The sequence below is a fragment of the Cervus elaphus genome, chromosome 19 (assembly GCF_910594005.1).
Source record: "Cervus elaphus chromosome 19, mCerEla1.1, whole genome shotgun sequence".
NCBI lineage: Eukaryota > Metazoa > Chordata > Mammalia > Artiodactyla > Cervidae > Cervus > Cervus elaphus.
Window position 1 is genome coordinate 36,963,099 of NC_057833.1, and position 20,236 is coordinate 36,983,334.

Genomic DNA, 20,236 nt, shown 5'->3' on the forward strand with positions numbered 1-20,236 from the left:
ATATGTTTCATATAGTTATATTATGATTGTTCAGATCTCAAGACCCAGTGGAGTTATAACCCATGGTCCTATTTGAACAGTCAGAGCTATTGTAATAATTTGTAAGTAACTTTGGATCAGTTTTCAAATAAGGCACACTTGCTTAAGCATGGATGCCTAAGCAGAGAAGACATAGCTTATTTCACTCAGGAGGACTATTTACTTTTGAAAAAGCTGATCTTCAGCCCATTAGGATGAGTAGAATACATGCACAGATGGCCACAAATCTGCTGTTTTAAGTGTTAAATTGTAAATATTTAATCATAAAATAGTAAAATAGGTTAACTCTTACAGTGTAATTTTGTAGAAAAAAAGTGGGTGTTGGAACTATCCACTGTAACCCCACTGTGGTTTGTGAACATTTTCCATGAGTTCACTTAAGAACAACCTTGCTAAACTCGTAAAAACTGCACTTTTGAAAGGAATGTGAGGACACTACATTGATGCAATGCTTATTACATAACATCTTGATTTTGTTAAAGCATTTACCTTAGTTTTCCATTACCCTCATCGCTGAGATGGATTAGTAAATAGTAGATTTACAGATGATGAACATCCCTACCCCAAAGAGTATTCTTGCAAGCTTAGTATTAATTACTTTCTAGGGCTCTTTCATATCCAAGTTTTTATCATTGATTTGGATGAAGATTTATTGAGTGGCTTGTCGAATTTGGATAGAACCAAGAATCAGGGTCCAAAATGATCTTGACAAAGTGCAATCAAAATTGTTATGAGGTGAAATTTAGCAAGGATAGACATCAAGACTCGCACTAGATTCAAATAATTAAGTTGAATGCATCCTGGATTGGGAAAATCTAGCTGGACAGGATTTTAGTTGACCATAAACTTACTGTGAGTCAATTGTGTATTAAGACTCGGATAGAGGAAAGTGATAGTACCACTGGGCTATGTGTTGAAAATAAAAACTCTAAATAAGATAGTTTATGGACTGTTGACAGACCAACTTTTATCCAACAACTGGGCTGGTGGGAGGTTTTAAAAACAACAGTTAAAAATACTGGAGTTGTTTAATCTGGGGAGAAAGTACGTGCAGACAGGGCTGCTTTCAGATGGTGAAGGACTTTCATAGTGAGATTTATTGTACTGCTGCGGAGGTAAGGCTAGTATGTGAAAGGGAAATTCGTTTGGTTGTATCCGACTCTTTGCGACCCCATGGACTATACAGTCCATGGAATTCTCTAGGCCGGAATACTGGAGTGGGTAGCCTTTCCCTTCTCCAGGGGGTCTTCCCAACCCAGGTCTCCCACATTGCAGGTAGATTCTTTACCAACTGAGCTATCAGGGAAGCCCATAAGTGGGTAGAAATCAGGAGAAGGTCTAGTTCAGTTTTAAATTATCTAATGGTTATGTAATAAGTCTTGGACTGTGTGCCTCCTACTGTCGAATGTATTGAAGTAAAGGGATGATGACCAGCTAACTAGGAGACTTTTTTTTGATTAATGAATTTTAATTGGAGGATTATGACAATATTGTGATGATTTTTGCCATACATCAACATGGATCAGCCACAGGGGTACATGTGTCACCCCATCCTGAACCCCTCTCCCTCCCCACCCCATCTCTGGGTTGTCCCAGAGCACCGGCTTTGGGTTCCCTGCTTCATGCATAGAACTTGCAACTGGTCATCTGTTTTACATATGGTAATGTACATGTTTCAGAAGCTGAAGGTGGGATGATTTGAGAGAATAACATTGAAACAGGAGTGTTTATAAAAGACTTTGTTTTGCTGGGTGGGAAGATCTGAGACTTCAGTATCATTATCAAGAAACTCATTGGAAACAGGTAACCAGTAATCCAATTAGTTGAAATTCCTAAGACTAGATTCTATCTTAGTCAGAATACTGAGCATTGGGACTTCCTTGGTGATCACTGGTTAAGACTCTGCACTTCTAATGCAAGTGGTGCAGGTGTGATCCCTGGTGGGGTAACAAAGATCCCACATGCCCTGTGGCATGGCCAAAAAAAAAAAAAACAAAACTGAGCATTTACATTTTACCAGCAGGTGGCACTCATGTCTGGTGTCTCAGTTTTAATCTTTACCTTTGAGGAGGAGCCACACCTTTTTCTTAGAATCAGAATATATAATACCATTCAGTATTTTTGCTTTCCTCCAAAGATCAATCAATATTTGCCCTGTCTTAACTACAGAAGATAGCTTTTGGATCTCATGATGTTTTTGACAGGCCTTGGCTTTTATTTATCTAAGAAAGATTTGAACCTATAATTATAATTTATTCGTACAATAGCTAGTAAGATTAAAGAGAATTAAAAGTGTTCTCTTGTCTCATACATCTTGACGCTTGCCCTTTCTTCAGGCTGTCTTTCTCATCTCCAAAACAAAGTGTGAAAGTGTTAGTTGCTCAGTCATGTCTGACTTTTTGCGACCCTGTGGACTGTAGCCTGCCAGGCTCCTCTCTCCATGGGACTTCCAGGCGAGAATACTGGAGTGGGTTGCCATTCCCTTCTCCACGGAATCTTCCCGACCCAGGGATCGAACCTGGGTCTCCTACATTACAGGCAGATTCTTTACTGTCTGAGCTGCCAGGGAAGCTCCTAAAAACAAAGTCAGACAGCAAACACATCCTTTCTTTGCCCCACACCATCTCCCATAGTCTTAGGCCTCTTGTTTGTACAGTCTCAACAGAGCCACACATAGCTGTCTTCATCTTCTCACCTCCCTCTCATTCCTTGCCTATGAAATCTGTAGGCCCTTTTATTCCTCATCCTGTTGGTCCTCAGTAGCAATCAACACAGTTAACAACTCTGGAAACAGTCTCTCTCTATGGCTTCTCTGGTATCATACATTCCAGGTTTTTCTCCCTCTCTCTTGCTACTAATGTCTGTCTTTGTTCTTTCTCAAGATATTGTCTGTCACTTGAGAGTATTTGTTAAAAATGCCTTTTCTTGAGTTATTTCCCTGTTCTACTGAGTTAGGCTCTCTGAAATTGGTGACCAGGATTTGAAATCAGCTCCTGAGATGATTCATCAGCATGTTGGAAGTTTAAGAATCATTACTTGTGACATAGGTAAATAACTATCTTACTATTACCTCCAACCTGAGTTGTTCTGTTCCAAGATCCCTATAGTTAAGTTGTCCATTTACATCTTCACTTGGATATTTTATAGGTGCCTCAAACTCATGAGGGTTTTCCCTGGTGGCTCAGACGGTAAAGAATCTGCCTGCAACGCAGGAGACCCGGGTTTGGTCCCTGGGTCAGGAAGATCCCCTGGAAAAGGAAAGGGCAACCTATTCCAGTATTGCTGCCTGGAGAATTCCATAGAGAGAGGAGCCTGGTGGGCTACAGTCCATGGGGTCGCAAAGAGTCAGACATGACTGAGTGACTAATACTTTCACTCTCAAACTCATGAACATTTCCTCTCAAAACCTCATCTGACGACCTCTGTTTTAGTGATTGGATCCATGTCCACCTGAAGTAAATTGAATGATTCTTGTCTTTGACTTGTTCCCTTTCCTGCGTCTTGACTATCCCTCCAATTTAACCATTCTGTCTCGCCTACCACCGGCCTAGTCCACCATCAGTCCTCCCTTGTTGCATTACCATAGCCTCTGCATTGATCTTCCGGTAGTCTTATTGTAGTTTAGTCCATTTTCCACACAGCAGCCAGAGAGAAATGTGTTACGTTTAGACATGAGACTCTCAGGATTTTAAAATATCTTAAGGGCTTCTCATTGTTCCACAGTAAAGACTGAATTCCCAGGCAATTTCTAGGGCTCCGTGTGATCTATCCCTGCCTGTATTCCCCTAATTCTCTGTATCCCTTTCATACTTCAGAGTTCTTTTCAGATTCTTGGTATACCTATCTCTCTTGACTCAGAGCCTTTGCCCATGGTGTGTTCTATGCATAAAAAATGCTTCCTTTTTTTTTTTTTTTTTTTTTAGCGTCTATGTATTTTCAGGTGCCAGCTTGAACATCACTTCCTCTGACGTCCAGATTGTCAGATTCATTTCTTTGTAAAAATTGTCACTTAAATCACTTATTCAGTGTCAGTCTTCCCCAGCTAGACTTTGTAAGGCTAAGGACTTGCATGGGTTCAGAGACCGTTTTTTAATCTTTTCATCCCTCTATTCCCAGCATCTGGTTTAGTGCCCTTGATTTTAATAAGTATTTGTTGAAGGAACTTTTAAAAATACATGGAATTTATCTTGTATACTGTGTTTGCCTTAAGAAACACATTTTAAATCTAACTGTCTTCAATCTAACTCTGGGAAGTTTGAACTGAGACTAAAACTTAGCATTTGCAGCACAGATGTCCACGGTCATGACTAGTATTACGGTATGCTCTGTGCCTGGCAGGCATCTCATTTAATCTTGATAACACACTTGAGGATTAGGTATTATTATTTATCCCCATTTTGCAGATGCTTTCAAGTGTAAACAGACGCAGAGGGAGGTTGAATAACAGTAAATCAAATCACAATAGGCACCCAGCCTCTTTGACTTGGGAACCTTGACCCTATTCTATACACCTTGCAGTTTATTCTTTGAAAATTTCAGACCAGTATGTTGTCAGCTAGGTCACTTTGAAATAAAGAAGACCTAAGTAATAATGTGGTTTTAGGAAGATACTAAAATATATACAAAAGTGAAAATACAAATGAATTCATTTTAGGGTAATCATAGTAATCATATTTGAATGATCTTGGGTCCTTTTATTCCTCATCTTATTGGTCCTCAGTAGTAGTCAACACAGTTAACAACTCCGGAAACAGTCTGTCCCTTTGGCTTTTCTGGTATCTGAGTTCTCTGCTAACAGTGTTCTCAAACTCTAAAGCTGCCAAGTGAACTGTGGAAGCATTTTCATGTATTTTTGGTTATTTTATCTTGCTACATTTATCTTTGTTTGTTCATGTTACAGAGTAGAGGTTAAATAAATAAACCCAAAGCATTTAAAAAATATGAATCAACCTTAAAAAGATTTGAAAAGTTATATAATTTTAAAATATCTTTTAAGTGAAACCTTACGTTAATCATTACCAGGCTCCCTTTCCAGTTTCATTTTACATTTCCATGTCAAAAAGAACATTCAAGGCCTTTGTTATTGCAGCCGTTGGCATTTATTTTTGTATTAAGAGTTCATGCCAAAAAACGGACAGGGACTAAAAGCTGAATGTAGGATGAAGCAGTAGAGCTTTCCTTGTCTAATTCATGCTTCCCTGAAATGACTTGAAGAAGGAAAAATAGTATTGGTGTCCAGCACACTGGACCTTATCTCTGAGGCTTGTTTAAAAATGTTGGTTCTAGGGAGTCAGATATTTTTCCTTACCAGATTATTTTGTTATAATGATATCTGAAAAGAAAAAAGAAGGAAAAATACATATACACACTTACGTATACAGAGAGCTATTTATATATAGCTGTTCACGGTGTTTGTGTACTAATACTGGAATACCAGCTGCTTAATTCTGAGCGCCTGCAGAGATGGATTGAGCTGTCGATCTATCTATCTGAGCTGTGGTATGTGTGTGTGTTTAGGTATGTGTATCTGCTTTGGTGTACATATATATTCTAGACTTTAATTAAGATTTTGAATCATTATCAAACAATGCATTTTTTATTGCCTGATTGATTTTTAGAATATAAATTATGAGAATTATATTGCTCTAGTTATATTGCAAAGGAATCTGCATCTACTATCTCATTTCTTTTACATCATCCCCATGAAAGCCAGAGATTATATCTTTAGTCAGCAGATGGTAAGACAGTCACAATGCAATAAAATGATCCATTCAGTCACTCAGACAATTGACATGCTTAAATTTAGGTCTTCTCTCAGCTCAGCATGTAAGTCACATATCCATGTTGTCTTTTAAAATTAATCTTAAATATACACAGATATCTAACAAGAGAAACAGTCTTCTTTGGTCACTTGATCACGTATAGGGCTGTGTATTGAGGAAGAGATTAGAAAAATGTTTACTTTTTAAAAATTCTGGAGACCAAATGTTCAGCTGTTTCTCAGGTATGGCCTTGTATGCTTTTGAGACTGAGGGGAATCTCCTGCTTCAAGCAGATGTTGCTCACAGTGTCCGTGTTGCAAGACAATCAGATAAGCAAGCAGCACACAGCACAGGCAGGAGGACTTGGAGTTTGCATGTGGGTCCTTGATCTCCTAATATCCCATAGTGAGGCATGTGTAGACAGGTCTGGCTGGATGGACTGAGGGTTTTGCTTCTTCTTTTTTTTTTTTTTTCTTTTAAAATTATATACATCTGTTTGTTTATTTTTGGCTGTGCTTTGTCTTCATTGTTGCAAGTGGGCTTTCTCTAGCAGAGTCCCATGCACTATAGAGTAGGTCCTTGTTGGTTATGCGTTTTAAATACAGTGTGTACATGTCCACCCCAAACTCCCTAACTATCTCTTCCTCTCATCCTTCTCTCTGGTAACCAACCATAAGTTCATTTTCTAAGTTTTTGAGTCGCTTTCTGTTGTGCAAGTTCATTTGTATCATTTCTTTTTAAACTCCACATATAAAGGATGTCATGTTTCTCCTTCTCTGTCTGACTTCACTCAGTATGACAATCTCTATGTCCATCCATGTTGCTGCAAATGGCATTATTTCATTCTTTTTTACGGCTGAGTAGTATTCCATTATATATATAAACCACATCTTCTAAAGCCATTTATCTATTGATGTATACTTAAGTTGCTTCCATGTCTAGGCTATTGTAAACAGTGCTGCAGTGAACACTGGGGTGCATGTATCATTTTGGATCATGTTTTTCTCCAGATATATGCCCAGGAATGGGATTGCAGGTTCATATGGGAGTTTCTGTTTTTAGTTTTTTAAGGAACCTTCATACTGTTCTCCATAGTAGCTGTACCTATTTACATTCTCACCAACAGTTTAGGAGAGTTCCCTTCTCTCCACACCCTCTCCAGCATTTATTGTTCATGGATTTTTTGATGATAGCCATTCTGGCTGGAGTAAGGTGATATCTCATTATAGTTTTGATTTGCATTTCTGTAATAATTAGCAATGTCCTTTTAATTAAATTTTAAATGTTTGGATCATTGTGCATGCATGCTAAGTCACTTCAGTTGTGTCCGACTCTGTGTGACCCTGTGCACTGTAGCTTGCAAGGCTTCTCTGTCCATGGGATTCTCTAAGCAAGAATACCAGACTGGGTTGCCATGCCCGCCTCCAGGGAATCTTCCTGACCCAGGGATCGAACCCTCATCTCTTATGTCTCCTGAATTGGCAGGGGGGTTCTTTACCACTAGCACTACCTGGGAAGCTCTAGGATCATTGTAGATTAACATTTAGTTGCAAAAAGTAATGTAAACAGATCCATTGTACCCTTAACTCAGTTTTTCCCAGTGGGAACATTTTGCAAAACTATAGTACAAGTACTTAGCTGGGATATTGAACCCGTGCAGTAAAGATACCAAAAAACATCATCACCACCACATGCATCCCTCATTACGCCCCCCTGTAGCCATGACTACTTCTCTCCTGTCTCCCCCGGACCCCTTTCTTAACCCTTGGCAACCATTAATTGTTCTCCATTTCTACCATTTTGTCATTTCAAGAATGCTAGGTAAATGAATTTTTAGTATGTAACCTTTGGGGATTGACCTTTTTGAATTCAACTTAATTGTTCGGGGATTCATCTAGGTGGTTGTATCTGTCAGTAGTTTGACTATCCGTCTAGTATCCATATCCATACTATCCATCATAGTATGGATGGATATACCACAGTATGATCAAACATTCACTCATTGAAGGACATCTACATTGTTTCCAGCTTGGGGCTGTTAAAAATAAAGCCAGTATAAACTTTCGTATATAAGTTTGTATAAGCTTTTTTCATTTCTCTGAGAGAAATGTTCAAGAGTGCAATTGCTGGATCATACAATAGCCGCATGTTTAATTTTTTTTTAAGAAACTACCAAATTGTTTTCCAGAGTGGTTGTACCATTTTATATTTTCAACAACAATATATGAATGATTCTGTTTGTCCATGTCCTCACCAGTATTTGGTGAAGTCACTCTCAGTTTTATTTTTGCTATTCTGATAGATGTGTAGTGATATCTCACTGTGGTTTAACTTCTGTCAAATTTTGTTCATGTGTTTTGCCTATGTTCTGATTAGATTTCCATTTTACTGTTGAGTTTTGATAATTTCAGATTTTTTAAAAATGTATTCTACATTCTAGTTTTTTGTCAAATAGGTAAGTAACTTTTCTTTTTACTCTTTTTAGCAGGGCCTTTTGCAGAGCAAAAGTTTTAAATTTTGATGAAGTCCAGTTTCTTTTTCCTTTTATGCTTTGGCATCAGGTCTAAGAACTCTTTGCCTAACCTAGGATCCTGAAGATTTTTTCCTGTGTGTGTGTTTTTTTAAGTTTTATAGTTTCATGTTTGTAATTAATCTGTGATATTTTGAGTTAAATTTTACATAACTTAGACTTAGATTGAAGGTTTATTTTTATTTTTTGGCCTATAAATGTCCAAGTGCTCTGGCACAATTTGTTGAAAAAGCTACCTTTCCCCTACTGAATTGCTTTAGTACCTTTGTCAAAAATGAGTTGGGTGTGCTTGTGTGGGTCTATTTCTCAGTTCTCCTTTGTGTTTCATTGATCTATGTGTCTGTACTTCTGCCAATGCCGCAGTCTTGGTTACTATAGCTTTTATAGTAAGTCTTGAAATTAGATAAAGTGATTCTTCCACTTTATTTTTCATATCAAAATTATTTCAGCTCTTGTAATTTCTTTTCCATATACATTATAGAATATTCTTGTCTGTACAAAAAATCTTGTGAGGATTTTGATAGAAATTATCAATATATTATACCTATGTATCAATTTGGGCAGAATTGACATCTTTACTATGTTGTGTCTTCCAGTATAATTACTATACATGATGTATTAGTTAGTTTTCCTACCTGTCTTCCCTCCCCTTCTCCCTTCTTTTCTTTTGCAATTGTAGATGGGATTGAATTTTTTATTTTGGTGGCCATGTGTTCACTAATAGCATATAGTTGGTTTTTGTGTTTGTCTTATATCCCGCAATCTTGCTGGACTCACTTCTTTGTTCTAGGAAGTTTTGTGTAGATTCCTTGGGATTTGCTATGTAGATAACCATGTTATCCACATACAGGAACGGTTTTATTTTTTTCTTCCTAATATGTGCCTTCTCCCCTGCTACCCCCAACACTGCCCCTGCCGATGGCTGGAACTTCCAGGGCAGTATTTCTAGGGCTGGAACTTCTTCCCTTGTTAAATAAGCGTGGTGAAAGCTGACATTCTTGCCTTGTTCCCAGTCAGAGTTAAAACATTTGATTTTTCACCATTAAGTGTAATGTTAGTTGCATATTTGTTGCAGATACTCTTTATTAAGTCATGGAAATTTCCCTCTCTGTTTTTCTAAGAGTTGTTTTTCATGAGTGGATGTTGAATTTTGTAAGATATACTTGATTCACCGTTTGATATGATTTTTTTCATTTGTTAATTCAGTTCAGTTCAGTTGCTCAGTTATGTCCGACTCTTTGCGACCTCATGAACCGCAGCATGAAAGGCCTCCCTGTCCATCACCAACTCCCGGAGTCCACCCAAACTCATGTCCGTTGAGTCTGTGATGCCATCCAACCATCTTATCCTTTGTCGTCTCCTTCTCCTCCTGACCTCAATCTTTCCCAGCATCAGGGTCTTTTCAAATGAGTCAGCTCTTTGCATCAGGTGGCCAAGTATTGGAATTTCAGCTTCAGCATCAGTCCTTCCAATGAACACCCAGGACTGATCTCCTTTAGGATGGACTGGTTGGATCTCCTTGCAGTCCAAGGGACTCTGAAGAGTCTTCTCCAACACCACAGTTCAAAAGCATCAATTCTTCTGTGCTCAGCTTTCTTTATAGTCCAAGTCTCACATCCATACATGACCACTGGAAAAACCATAGCCTTGACTAGACAGACCTTTGTTGGCAAAGTAATGTCTCTGCTTTTTAATATGCTGTCTGCTGCTGCTGCTGCTATGTCACTTCAGTCGTGTCCAACTCTGTGTGACCCCATAGACGGCAGCCCACCAGGCTCCCCTGTCCCTGGGATTCTCCAAGCAAGAACACTGGAGTGGGTTGCCATTTCCTTCTCCAATGCATGAAAGTGAAAAGTGAAAGTGAAGTAGCTCGGTCGTGTCCAACTCTTAGCGACCCCATGGACTACAGCCTACCAGGCTCCTCTGTCCATGGGATTTTCCAGGCGAGAGTACCAGAGTGGGGTGTCATTGCCTTCTCAATGTGCTGTCTAGGTTGGTCATAACTTTCCTTCCAAGGAGTAAGCGTCTTTTAATTTCATGGCTGCAGTCACCATCTGCAGTGATTTTGGAGCCCCCCAAAATAAAGTCTGTCACTGTTTCCACTGTTTCTCCATCTATTTGCCATGAAGTGATGGAACTGGATGCCATGATCTTAGTTTTCTGAATGTTGATCTTTAAGCCAACTTTTGTACTCTCCTCTTTCACTCTGCCATAAGGGTGGTGTCATCTGCATATCTGAGGTTATTGATACTTCTCCCAGCAATCTTGATTCTAGCTTCTTCCAGCCCAGTGTTTCTCATGATGTACTCTGCATATAAGTTAAATAAGTAGGGTGACAATATACAGCCTTGATGTACTCCTTTTCCTGTTTGGAACCAGTCTGTTGTTCCATGTCCAGTTCTAACTGTTGCTTCCTGACCTGCATACAGATTTCTCAGGAAGCAGGTCAGGTGGTCTGGTATGCCCATCTCTTTCAGAATTTTCCACAGTTTATTGTGATCCACACAGTCAAAGGCTTTGGCATAGTCAAGAAAGCAGAAATAGATGTTTTTCTGGAACTCTCTTGCTTTTTTGATGATCCAGCAGATGTTGGCAATTTGATCTCTGGCTCCTCTGCCTTTTCTAAAACCAACCTGAACATCTGGAAGTCCAGGGGCCATGTATTGCTGAAGCCTGGCTTGGAGAATTTTGAGCATTACTTTACTAGCGTGTGAGATGAGTGCAATTGTGCAGTTCTTTGATCATTCTTTGGCATTGCCTTTCTTTGGGATTGGAATGAAAACTGACCTTTTCCAGTCCTGTGGCCACTGCTGAGTTTTCCAACTTTGCTGGCATATTGAGTGCAGCACTTTCACATTATCATCTTTGAGGATTTGAAATAGCTCAACTGGAATTTCATTACCTCCACTAGCTTTGTTGGTAGTGTGCATCCTAAGGCCCACTTGACTTCACATTCCTGGCTCTAGGTGAGTGATCACACCATCATGATTATCTGGGTCATGAAGATCTTTTTTGTACAGTTCTTCTGTGTATTCTTGACACCTCTTAATATCTTCTGCTTCTGTTAGATACCTACCATTTCTGTCCTTTATTGAGCCCATCTTTTCATGAAATGTTCCCTTGGTATCTCTAATTTTCTTGAAGAGATCTCTAGTCTTTCCCACTCTGTTGTTTTCCTCTATTTCTTTGCATTGATCACTGAGGAAGGCTTTCTTATCTCTCCTTGGTATTCTTTGGAACTCTGCATTCAAATGGGTATATCTTTCCCTTTCTCCTTTGTTTTTCGCTTCTCTTCTTTTCACAGCTATTTGTAAGGCCTCCTCAGAGAGCAATTTTGCTTTTTTGCATTTCTTTTTCTTGATCCCTGTCTTGTGTACAATGTCACAAACCTCCGTCCATAGTTCATTGTTAAGTAGGTGATTTATATCGATTTTTTTTTGAGTTTTAAACCAGCTCTACATTCCTTTGGTAAATCCACTTGGTTATGAGACATTATCCTTTCTAATGTGAATATCTGTGTTCATGAAGAATGGTAATCTGTTTTGTTTTCCTGTAATGCCTTTGTGTGGTTTTGGTGTTGGAGTTATGCTGACTTCATAGAATTAGTTGTGAATTATTACCTCCTTTTCAGTGTTATAGAAGAGTTGTTTTTAGTAATAATTTATAATAATTGATATTTATTCCTTAAATGTTTGATAAAATTTACCACTGAAAGTTATCAAAGTCCTGAGTTTTCTTTGTAGGAAAGTTTTAAAGTACATTTTCTTAGAAGATTATGTAGTTCTATTTCTATTTGAGTGAGCATTGATATTTTCTATCTTTAAAGAAATTCAGCCATTTCATCTAAGTTTCATCATTCAACAACAACTCATGACATTTTCATTACCCTTTTCATATCTGGAGAATCTATAGCGATGTCATCTCTGTTGTTATTTATTTTGTTAATTTCTGATTTAATTTCATTGTGGTCTGAGAACATACTTTGTATGACTTGAATCTTTTTAAATTTGGAACTTGCTTTATGGCCTAAAATATATCATTTATCTTAGTAAATGTCCTGCCTGTTTAAGAAAAATGTATGTTTTGCTGATGTTGGAGTGTTCTAAAAATGTTAATTTATAGATTTCTTTAAAGCTATCATTTCAGTGGGTTTCCCTGGTAGCTCAGCTGGTAAAGAATCTACCTGCAATGGAGGAGACCCTGGTTCAATTCCTGGGTCGGGTAGTTCCCCTGGATAAGATAGTTCCCCTGGATAAGGGATAGGTTATCCACTCTGGTGTGCATGGGTTTCCCTGGTGGCTCAGACAGTAAAGAATCAATTCAGTATGTACCACTGTCATCATTGACTTTATAATCTTCAAATGTGATAAGTATTCCTTCTTTGAAGAGTTTTAGAGAAAGTTTATTTTTTAGGTGGAAAGAACATTTATTTTCTGATGTGTGATTCCTTTCTAGTTTTTTTGTATTGGGATCAGATAATGTTTTGTGTACTGATTCTACTTCTTGGAGTTTATTTAGGGGTTTTTTTTGGTGTGTCTGTGGCCCAATGTATGATCACTTTTCATTAGTGTTCCATTAGCACTTGAAATATAGTGTTTTGTGTGTTTTCACAGAGAATAGTTCATTATCAGTCATATTTTTTAAATTGTTAGATATCCTAAATCCTTACCCTTTTTTTGTCCACCCAGTTTCTTGTGGATAGTGAGAAGTAAATTAAAGTGCCCTGGTACAGTGCTCTTTTCTCTATTTTTCCTTCTGTCTTCTAAGCCTTAGGATCATTAGCACTATATAATATAGAATGTACCATGTTGTAATTTGGCATATAGAAATAGGAAATTGATCTTCATGATGATTTATTTACTCACTTAGTGCCATTTTAGCCTGAATTTTACTTTAGCTGATAAACAACATTTAATCTGATCACAGTCCTCTTTTTCTTTGCATGGAGTTTGAGGGTTGGCTTTTTTTAAAGATTTTAGATTTTTGCTTTTTTCAGATTTCAACCTGAAAATCTTAGGTGAATTAAAACAAATATTTTTTTGTTTTTATTTTTTAAAAAGAAAACCTTTAACCACTTTACTTTTTTACATGTGTGTACTTCTGATATTTAAGATTGTGTCTTTTATTCTAGTGATTGCCTTTGTAATTATAGTATTGTATAGTTCCCGTCATCTGCTATTTGTGGGGGGGGGCATTAGTCGTTTCTGTTATTAAATAATTTTCTTTATTCTTTCTTCTTAGCATAATTTTCTTTATTCTTCCTCCTCAACCCCTCCTCTGTTGCCAGATTTTAACCATTATCTTTTATACTGTTAAAAATGTTTCTACTTCTAAGTTTGTGAGTTTTAAAGGATATCTTTTAACTACCATTATACCGATGAGGCCACTTAATCTCCCTCCAACCTTTTTTTCCTTTCTCCTCCCAGTTTGTTTTCATATAAGTCTTTTCCTCACTGTCAGGGTGTCTGTTTGTTTTAGGCTTACTTTTTAAGTTAAATATAGTTCCTGCTGATTGCCAGTGCTTTTACTATAGTTTCCCCAGTCATTTCTTGGCTGCTGAATCAGTTCCTTCAAGAAAGACTAATTCCCTGGTGGTCCAGTGGTTAGGACTCTGCACTCTCACTATCGAGGGGGCCCAGGCTCAATTCCTGTTGGGAAACAGATTCCACAAGCCATGCCATGAGGCTCCCCCCCCCCAAAAAAAAAAAAAAACAAGGGCTAATGAATCACCTCCAGTCTCATCAGTAAAGTCTTTAACTACCCTGAAGCTGTAAAGCTCACAGTGGTGGCTGTATGATTTCCAAAATTCTTATTTTCAATTGAAAGCTTGAATTTTAATCATTAGCAACATGTTCCTTTTTTTCCCCTAAAGTGACAGCTTTACTGTATTCCATTTCTGAAAAAATTTTCATAACACACTCAAGTCTGAACAGAAATCTTTTTCTGTCAGTCATCATACTCCATGATAGAAGTGATTGGTTCAGCTCACAACTCAAACAGTTGCACAAGTGCTTTTGTTGAGACAACTATAGTGCTTTGTGGTGCAACAGAAGTGCTTTAGTCCTATTTCTTGTTTCATCACATTTTTTTTTTTTAATGTAACTTGAAGGTTGAGATTTAATAAAATTAATAAAAAGCACTGCTTCATCAAGGACAGTCTTTGTTTTTGTTTTTTGACTGCGTTGGGTCTTTGTTGTTGCTCACAGCCTTTCTCTAGTTGCGGTGAGTTGGTGCTACTCTGTAGTTGCCGTGTGTGGGCTTCTCATTGTGGTGGTTTCTCCTGTTATGGTGGAGGAACAGGTTTGTTCCTGACCAGGGATCAAACCCATGTCCAACTGCATTGGTAGGTGAATTCTTAACCACTGGACCACCGAGGAATCCCCTAAAGGCTGTCTTGAGTGAAAATGGCATTTTTTTCCTTTCCTCTGAGGGTATGACTGTGAAGAATATGATGACTGCTAGTATAGATTGGTTCCACTGCTTGGATTCAGGCTAAGAAGACAGCAGTTTAACTGACCCTTGTTGCATTATATTTGCAAATGTGAACACGCTGAATAATAAAAGTGAAATCTTCATATTACTATTAAGATTATAATATCATGAAAATGTTTGACTTCACAAAACTTTGAGTCTTGAAGATGTCCTGTGGTCCTCTTATGAGTCACACTTTGAGAACAACTGATATCATCTTAATTATGCTAAATGATTAGCAAAAGGTAAAGAAATATAATAGTTTTAAATAATATTTTCTCTTAGTGGTAAAATTATGGAGGACATTTTATCTTTTGAAATGTCTTTATTTTTCAAATGTTATTTGAATTCATACTGTTTTCATGAAGAAGAATATCATGCTTCACATTCTTGGCTATAAAATGATAGGCTTCTAAACAGAAGGGGACAAATGTTTAATAAAAGACACACCATTTTTTTCCCAGATATGGAGGCTATTTGGTCAAGATTTGGCCAAAAGTAAAGTAATACGGAAGAGGTTAAAAAAAAACAAAGGAAGCCTCAAGAGAACAATGTTTTTTGAGTTGTTGAGTCTTCAAATTGTTGGTCTCTAGCTTTTATATTGAAAAATATTTTGCCTTTCCTTAAGGATCTTGAAAATGTTGTTCTGTTATCTTCTGTCATCGAATACTATTGTGGGAAAATCTGAGGCTAGCCAGGTGTCTTTTTGTCCTCTCTCAAAATTCATCTTATTTACTGGCTACTTAGTTTGGGTAATCCAGTAATTTTACTGGGTCTCAGAATAATTAACCTAGGCCATTTTTTACCCTGCGCTATTAATATGTAGATTGACGACTGTAAAAAAAAAATCTCAGGAAGGTTTTCTTGGATTGTATCTTGAACTATTTATTCTATTTTGTTGTTTTAGTTTTCTTATTCAGGGATTTCAATTATGCATATATTGATGTTTTCTCTGTCTCTTCCTCCCCCTCTCCTCCTCCTTCCCCTCTCACCTTTCTCCCCCAGATCTCTGCAAGCTGGTTCTCACCCATTACTGTGCTTACCATCTAATCACGAAGATAAAACACCTTTTTACTATGATACCTATGATATCCTAATCTGTAAATAAGATGTTCATCTTTTATTCATCCCCAGTGCTGTATTAAACAGTGATGATCACTCCTTCCTTTTTAAAATTCTGTATCCTGTAGACATCTATGATTGTATGCTCTTCTCTTTTTTTCTTTTTCTCTTCTTCTAACTTTTAAACCTTTGTGACTGTTCCTGAGTTGGATTTTGTTTCCGTCCTCTGACCGTGTCATAAATACTGGTTGTCCTCAAGATGTAGTTCACTGTCCACTGATTTTTTTCCTTTGTTATTGCCGGACAGTTTTATTCATGTATAATATTTCCTCTCATAACTTAGAAGTGGGTAACTGTTGCAGGTGTTTCAGATTACTATATCCAATTGCTTACTGTTCAACATCTAAGTAAAGGTGTTCCTTAAAGCTATTATGATAGCCCAGGCTACATTTAGCTTCTTCCTTCTGATACTCCCTCTTTTATTCCTTATCTCATTTCATGACATCGTCGTCTAACCATCACTCACACTAGAAACTTAGCAGTTTCATAGATTCCTTACGCCTTCCTGCCCACAACCAGTCTGTCACCACCCTCTACAGTTTTTCTTTATAAATAGTTATTGATTCTATCTGCCATTTTTTGTGCCTACTCTCACTACCCCAGTTTAATCTCCTGTTTCCATCTTGGACTGTAATGGCCACCTATCTTCAGTCTTGGTTTTCCAGATCCTCCCTTTATAGAATCAGCAGAGTGATTTGTCTGCATGTATTAATCTGGTGGTTTCACTCTCCATTATCCCTGTCGTTTATCCTTAGTACTTAATACTAGGCTGGGCACTTAATTCCTTATTTTATGCCTTTAATAATTCTGAATATACTTTAATAATTCTACCTAGTAATTATAATATTTGAAGTTTTATGGGTCTCCCCCTGTTGTTTGCAGTTTCTGCTGCCATTTACTTATGGTACATTATTTCATGAGGTGCTTTAAAATTTTTTATTTTGAGCACATCTTTAGTGGGACTTTTTCAGGTCTTATTTTGCATGTGTCAAATACTGCTTCTGGAATTTTCATCTTTCAAGTGCCCTAGGAGTATCCTTTTTTCACAATCACCTTTTATGTTCATTTCTTGGCTTGATTCAGTTCAGTTCAGTTGCTCAGTCATGTCCGACTCTTTGCGACCCCATGAATCACAGCACGCCAGGCCTCCCTGTCTAGCACCAACTCCTGGAGTCCACTCAAACCCATGTCCATCGAGTTGGTGATGCCATCCAACCATCTCATCCTCTGTCATCCCCTTCTCCTCCTGCCCTCAATCTTTCCCAGCATCAGGGTCTTTTCCAATGAGTCAGCTCTTCGCATGAGGTGGCCAAAGTATTGGAGTTTCAGCTTCAACATCAGTCCTTCCAATGAACACCCAGGACTGATCTCCTTTAGGATGGACTGGTTGGATCTCCTTGCAGTCCAAGGGACTCTGGAGAGTCTTCTCCAACACCACAGTTCAAAAGCATCAATTCTGCGCTCAGCTCTCTTTATAGTCCAACTCTCACATCCATACATGACCACTGGAAAAAACATAGTCTTGATTAGATGGACCTTTGTTGGCAAAGTAATGTCTCTGCTTTTTAATATGCTATCCAGGTTGGTCATAACTTTCCTTCCAAGGAGTAAGCATATTTTAATTTCATGGCTGCAATCACCATCTGCAGTGATTTTGGAGCCCAGAAAATTAAAGTCAGCCACTGTTTCCACTGTTTCCCCATCTATTTGCCATGAAGTGATGGGACTGTATGCCATGATCTTAGTTTTCTGAATGTTGAGCTCTAAGGCAACTTTTTCACTCTCCTCTTTCACTTTCATCAAGAGGCTCTTTAGTTCTTCTTCACTTTCTGCCAAAAGGGTGGTGTCATCTGCATATCTGAGGTTATTGATATTTCTCCCAGCAATCTTGATTCCAGCTTGTGCTTCATCCAGCCCAGCGTTTCTCATGATGTACTCTGCATATAAGTTAAATAAGTAGGGTGACAGTATAGAGCCTTGACGTACTCCTTTTCCTGTTTGAAACCAGTCTGTTGTTCCATGTCCAGTTCTAACTGTTGCTTCCTGACCTGCATACAGATTTCTCAGGAGGCAGGTCAGGTGGTCTGGTATGCCCATCTCTTGAAGAGTTTTCCATAGTTTATTGTGATCCACACAGTCAAAGGCTTTGGCATAGTCAATAAAGCAGAAATAGATGTTTTTCTGGAACTCTGGCTTTTTTGATGATCCAGCAGATGTTGGCAATTTGATCTCTGGCTCCTCTGACTTTTCTAAAACCAGCCTGAACATCTGGAAGTTCATGGTTCACATATTGCTGAAGCCTGGCTTGGAGAATTTTGAGCATTACTTTACTAGCGTGTGAGATGAGTGCAGTTGTGCAGTCGTGTGAGCATTCTTTGGCATTGCCTTTCTTTGGGCTTGGAATGAAAACTGACCTTTTCCAGTCCTGTGGCCACTGCTGAGTTTTCCAGATTTCCTGGCATTATTGAGTGCAGCACTTTCACATTATCATCTTTGAGGATTTGAAATAGCTCAACTGGAATTCCATCACGTCCACTAGCTTTGTTCGTAGTTATGCTTCCTTGGCTTGATTATTCCCATACTAAGGAGACAGTGTAAATTCAAGTTCCATATCCACCTATAGGCAGGATCTTGGTTATAAATTCTCAGAGAGTACAAATTTATCCCCTCTGAGTCCAGGCATCCAGGCAGAGACAGACAGCGTTTCTTGTGATCTTTCTATGCCTATAGGCAGTTTTTTAATTTTCCCCCTAATTTCCTTTCACTAAGGAGATACCTTTTAAGAATCCTGGTTTTAGGAGGGTCTTTGTTTCACTTCTTTATGTTGCAAGAATCAAGGCCTCAGCTTGTTTCTGACATTAAAACCCAAGCTCTTACATGAATAACAAATTTATAAGACAGTCTGAGTGACAGCTCAGGGCTTATTGTTTTGGTTTGCAGTTCCCTTTTCAATTTTAAACCCTGGGTATTGCCCCTATTTTGGGGCAGGGGGAGCTCAACTATGTATTTTAAAGAGTGTTTATTAAATTTCCCCAATGTTTCTAAGAAGGTTTTTTTTTTTTTTTTTTCTCCTGGCGATTATTCATCTCACTGTATTCTCACTCAGGGTTTAGACTTAATACAGCTCTAACACATTTCAAATCTATGGTTTTAGTTTCTGATTTTGAAGAACCTAAATAAGATTCTAATGTAGTCATGAGGAATATTGATAACTAAAGGAAGCAGGATGGATGGCGCAAGAATAGCCTTTCAGAATCATAGGTCCTTCTTTCGCTTACTTCTCTCTCAGATAGTAAGGATTCTTCAGTTTTTGTTCTTTTTGTCAAAGGATTGTTAAGCTTGTGGTATTCTCTTCTTCACATAGTGTCTCCTCTCTTCTGATGGGTATTCTTCTGCACATAATCTAGGTCTTCCAGGATGTTTAAAGGAAACCATTGCTCCTCAGCTAACAGAAAATGAAAGAGCACTGCTGAAATGTTAATGCTTGGGTACTTGACAAGTTCTAGTCATAATAAGCTACTGCTCCTTCCTCACACGGTTTCTCTTTAAAAAGGCCAAAATTATGGGTTGCCATTTACTTGATTTGAGTCTATGCATGATGAATTTTAAAAAATCAAAATATTTTGAAACTGAGAAATTAAAGCAACCTTAAAATAGCTGGTTTTGGAGGATTGTGGCAAAATATGGACAACTTTAATCACCCGAGCCACCAGTGGGACCAACTAACTGTATTGTATTATTAATTTGATCTATTTCTTTCCTTGCAGATTTTCTTTACAAAATTGTGAGATAATTACACATTGTCAAGGTTGTTATAATGTTGTAAGCTCTTTATTAACTTGTAATATCTACCTAATATTTTATTTAAATAGCAAATTTAAATTAAATAGCAAATTTACTTAACTATTTTCCCATGTTGTATATTTAATTTCAATGTCTCCCTCCCCTCTGCCGCCTTCTCCCCTTTCTTTTATTATAGAACTGTAGAGAATATCTTAATACTTTAATTTTTTTTCTTCTTAAATGTATTTAGGATATATTTCCTGATAGAATTACTGGGTAAAAGTGTTTTCACATTTTTAAGGCTTTTGACACAGAATGCCAAATTGCCAAAGTATAGTGCCAAGTTATATTCTCCCAACAGTTTAACAGTACTTGAAACAGACTACTTTTATTATGTGTTGTGTCTATCCAGGGGGCCACTGGACAGAGATGTGGTTCTGATGCTTTCTTTATTGTTTCTCTGCAGGATATGGTACCCGTCATAGTTGATTACTGCCTTCTGCTACAGCGAAAGTGAGTATACATTGCC

General features: G+C 37.9%; 1 protein-coding gene across 5 annotated transcripts in view; it reads left to right on the forward strand.

Moving 5' to 3' along the window:
- The window catches only part of VPS8 (VPS8 subunit of CORVET complex), a 287,556-nt gene that overhangs the window by 66,112 nt on the left and 201,208 nt on the right, over positions 1-20,236 (forward strand). For all 5 annotated transcript variants that reach the window (XM_043874824.1, XM_043874826.1, XM_043874823.1 and 2 more), the window contains one exon: positions 20,174-20,220. In XM_043874824.1, the coding sequence (XP_043730759.1) occupies positions 20,174-20,220 (47 nt within the window). The remainder of the gene's footprint in view (positions 1-20,173; positions 20,221-20,236) is intronic.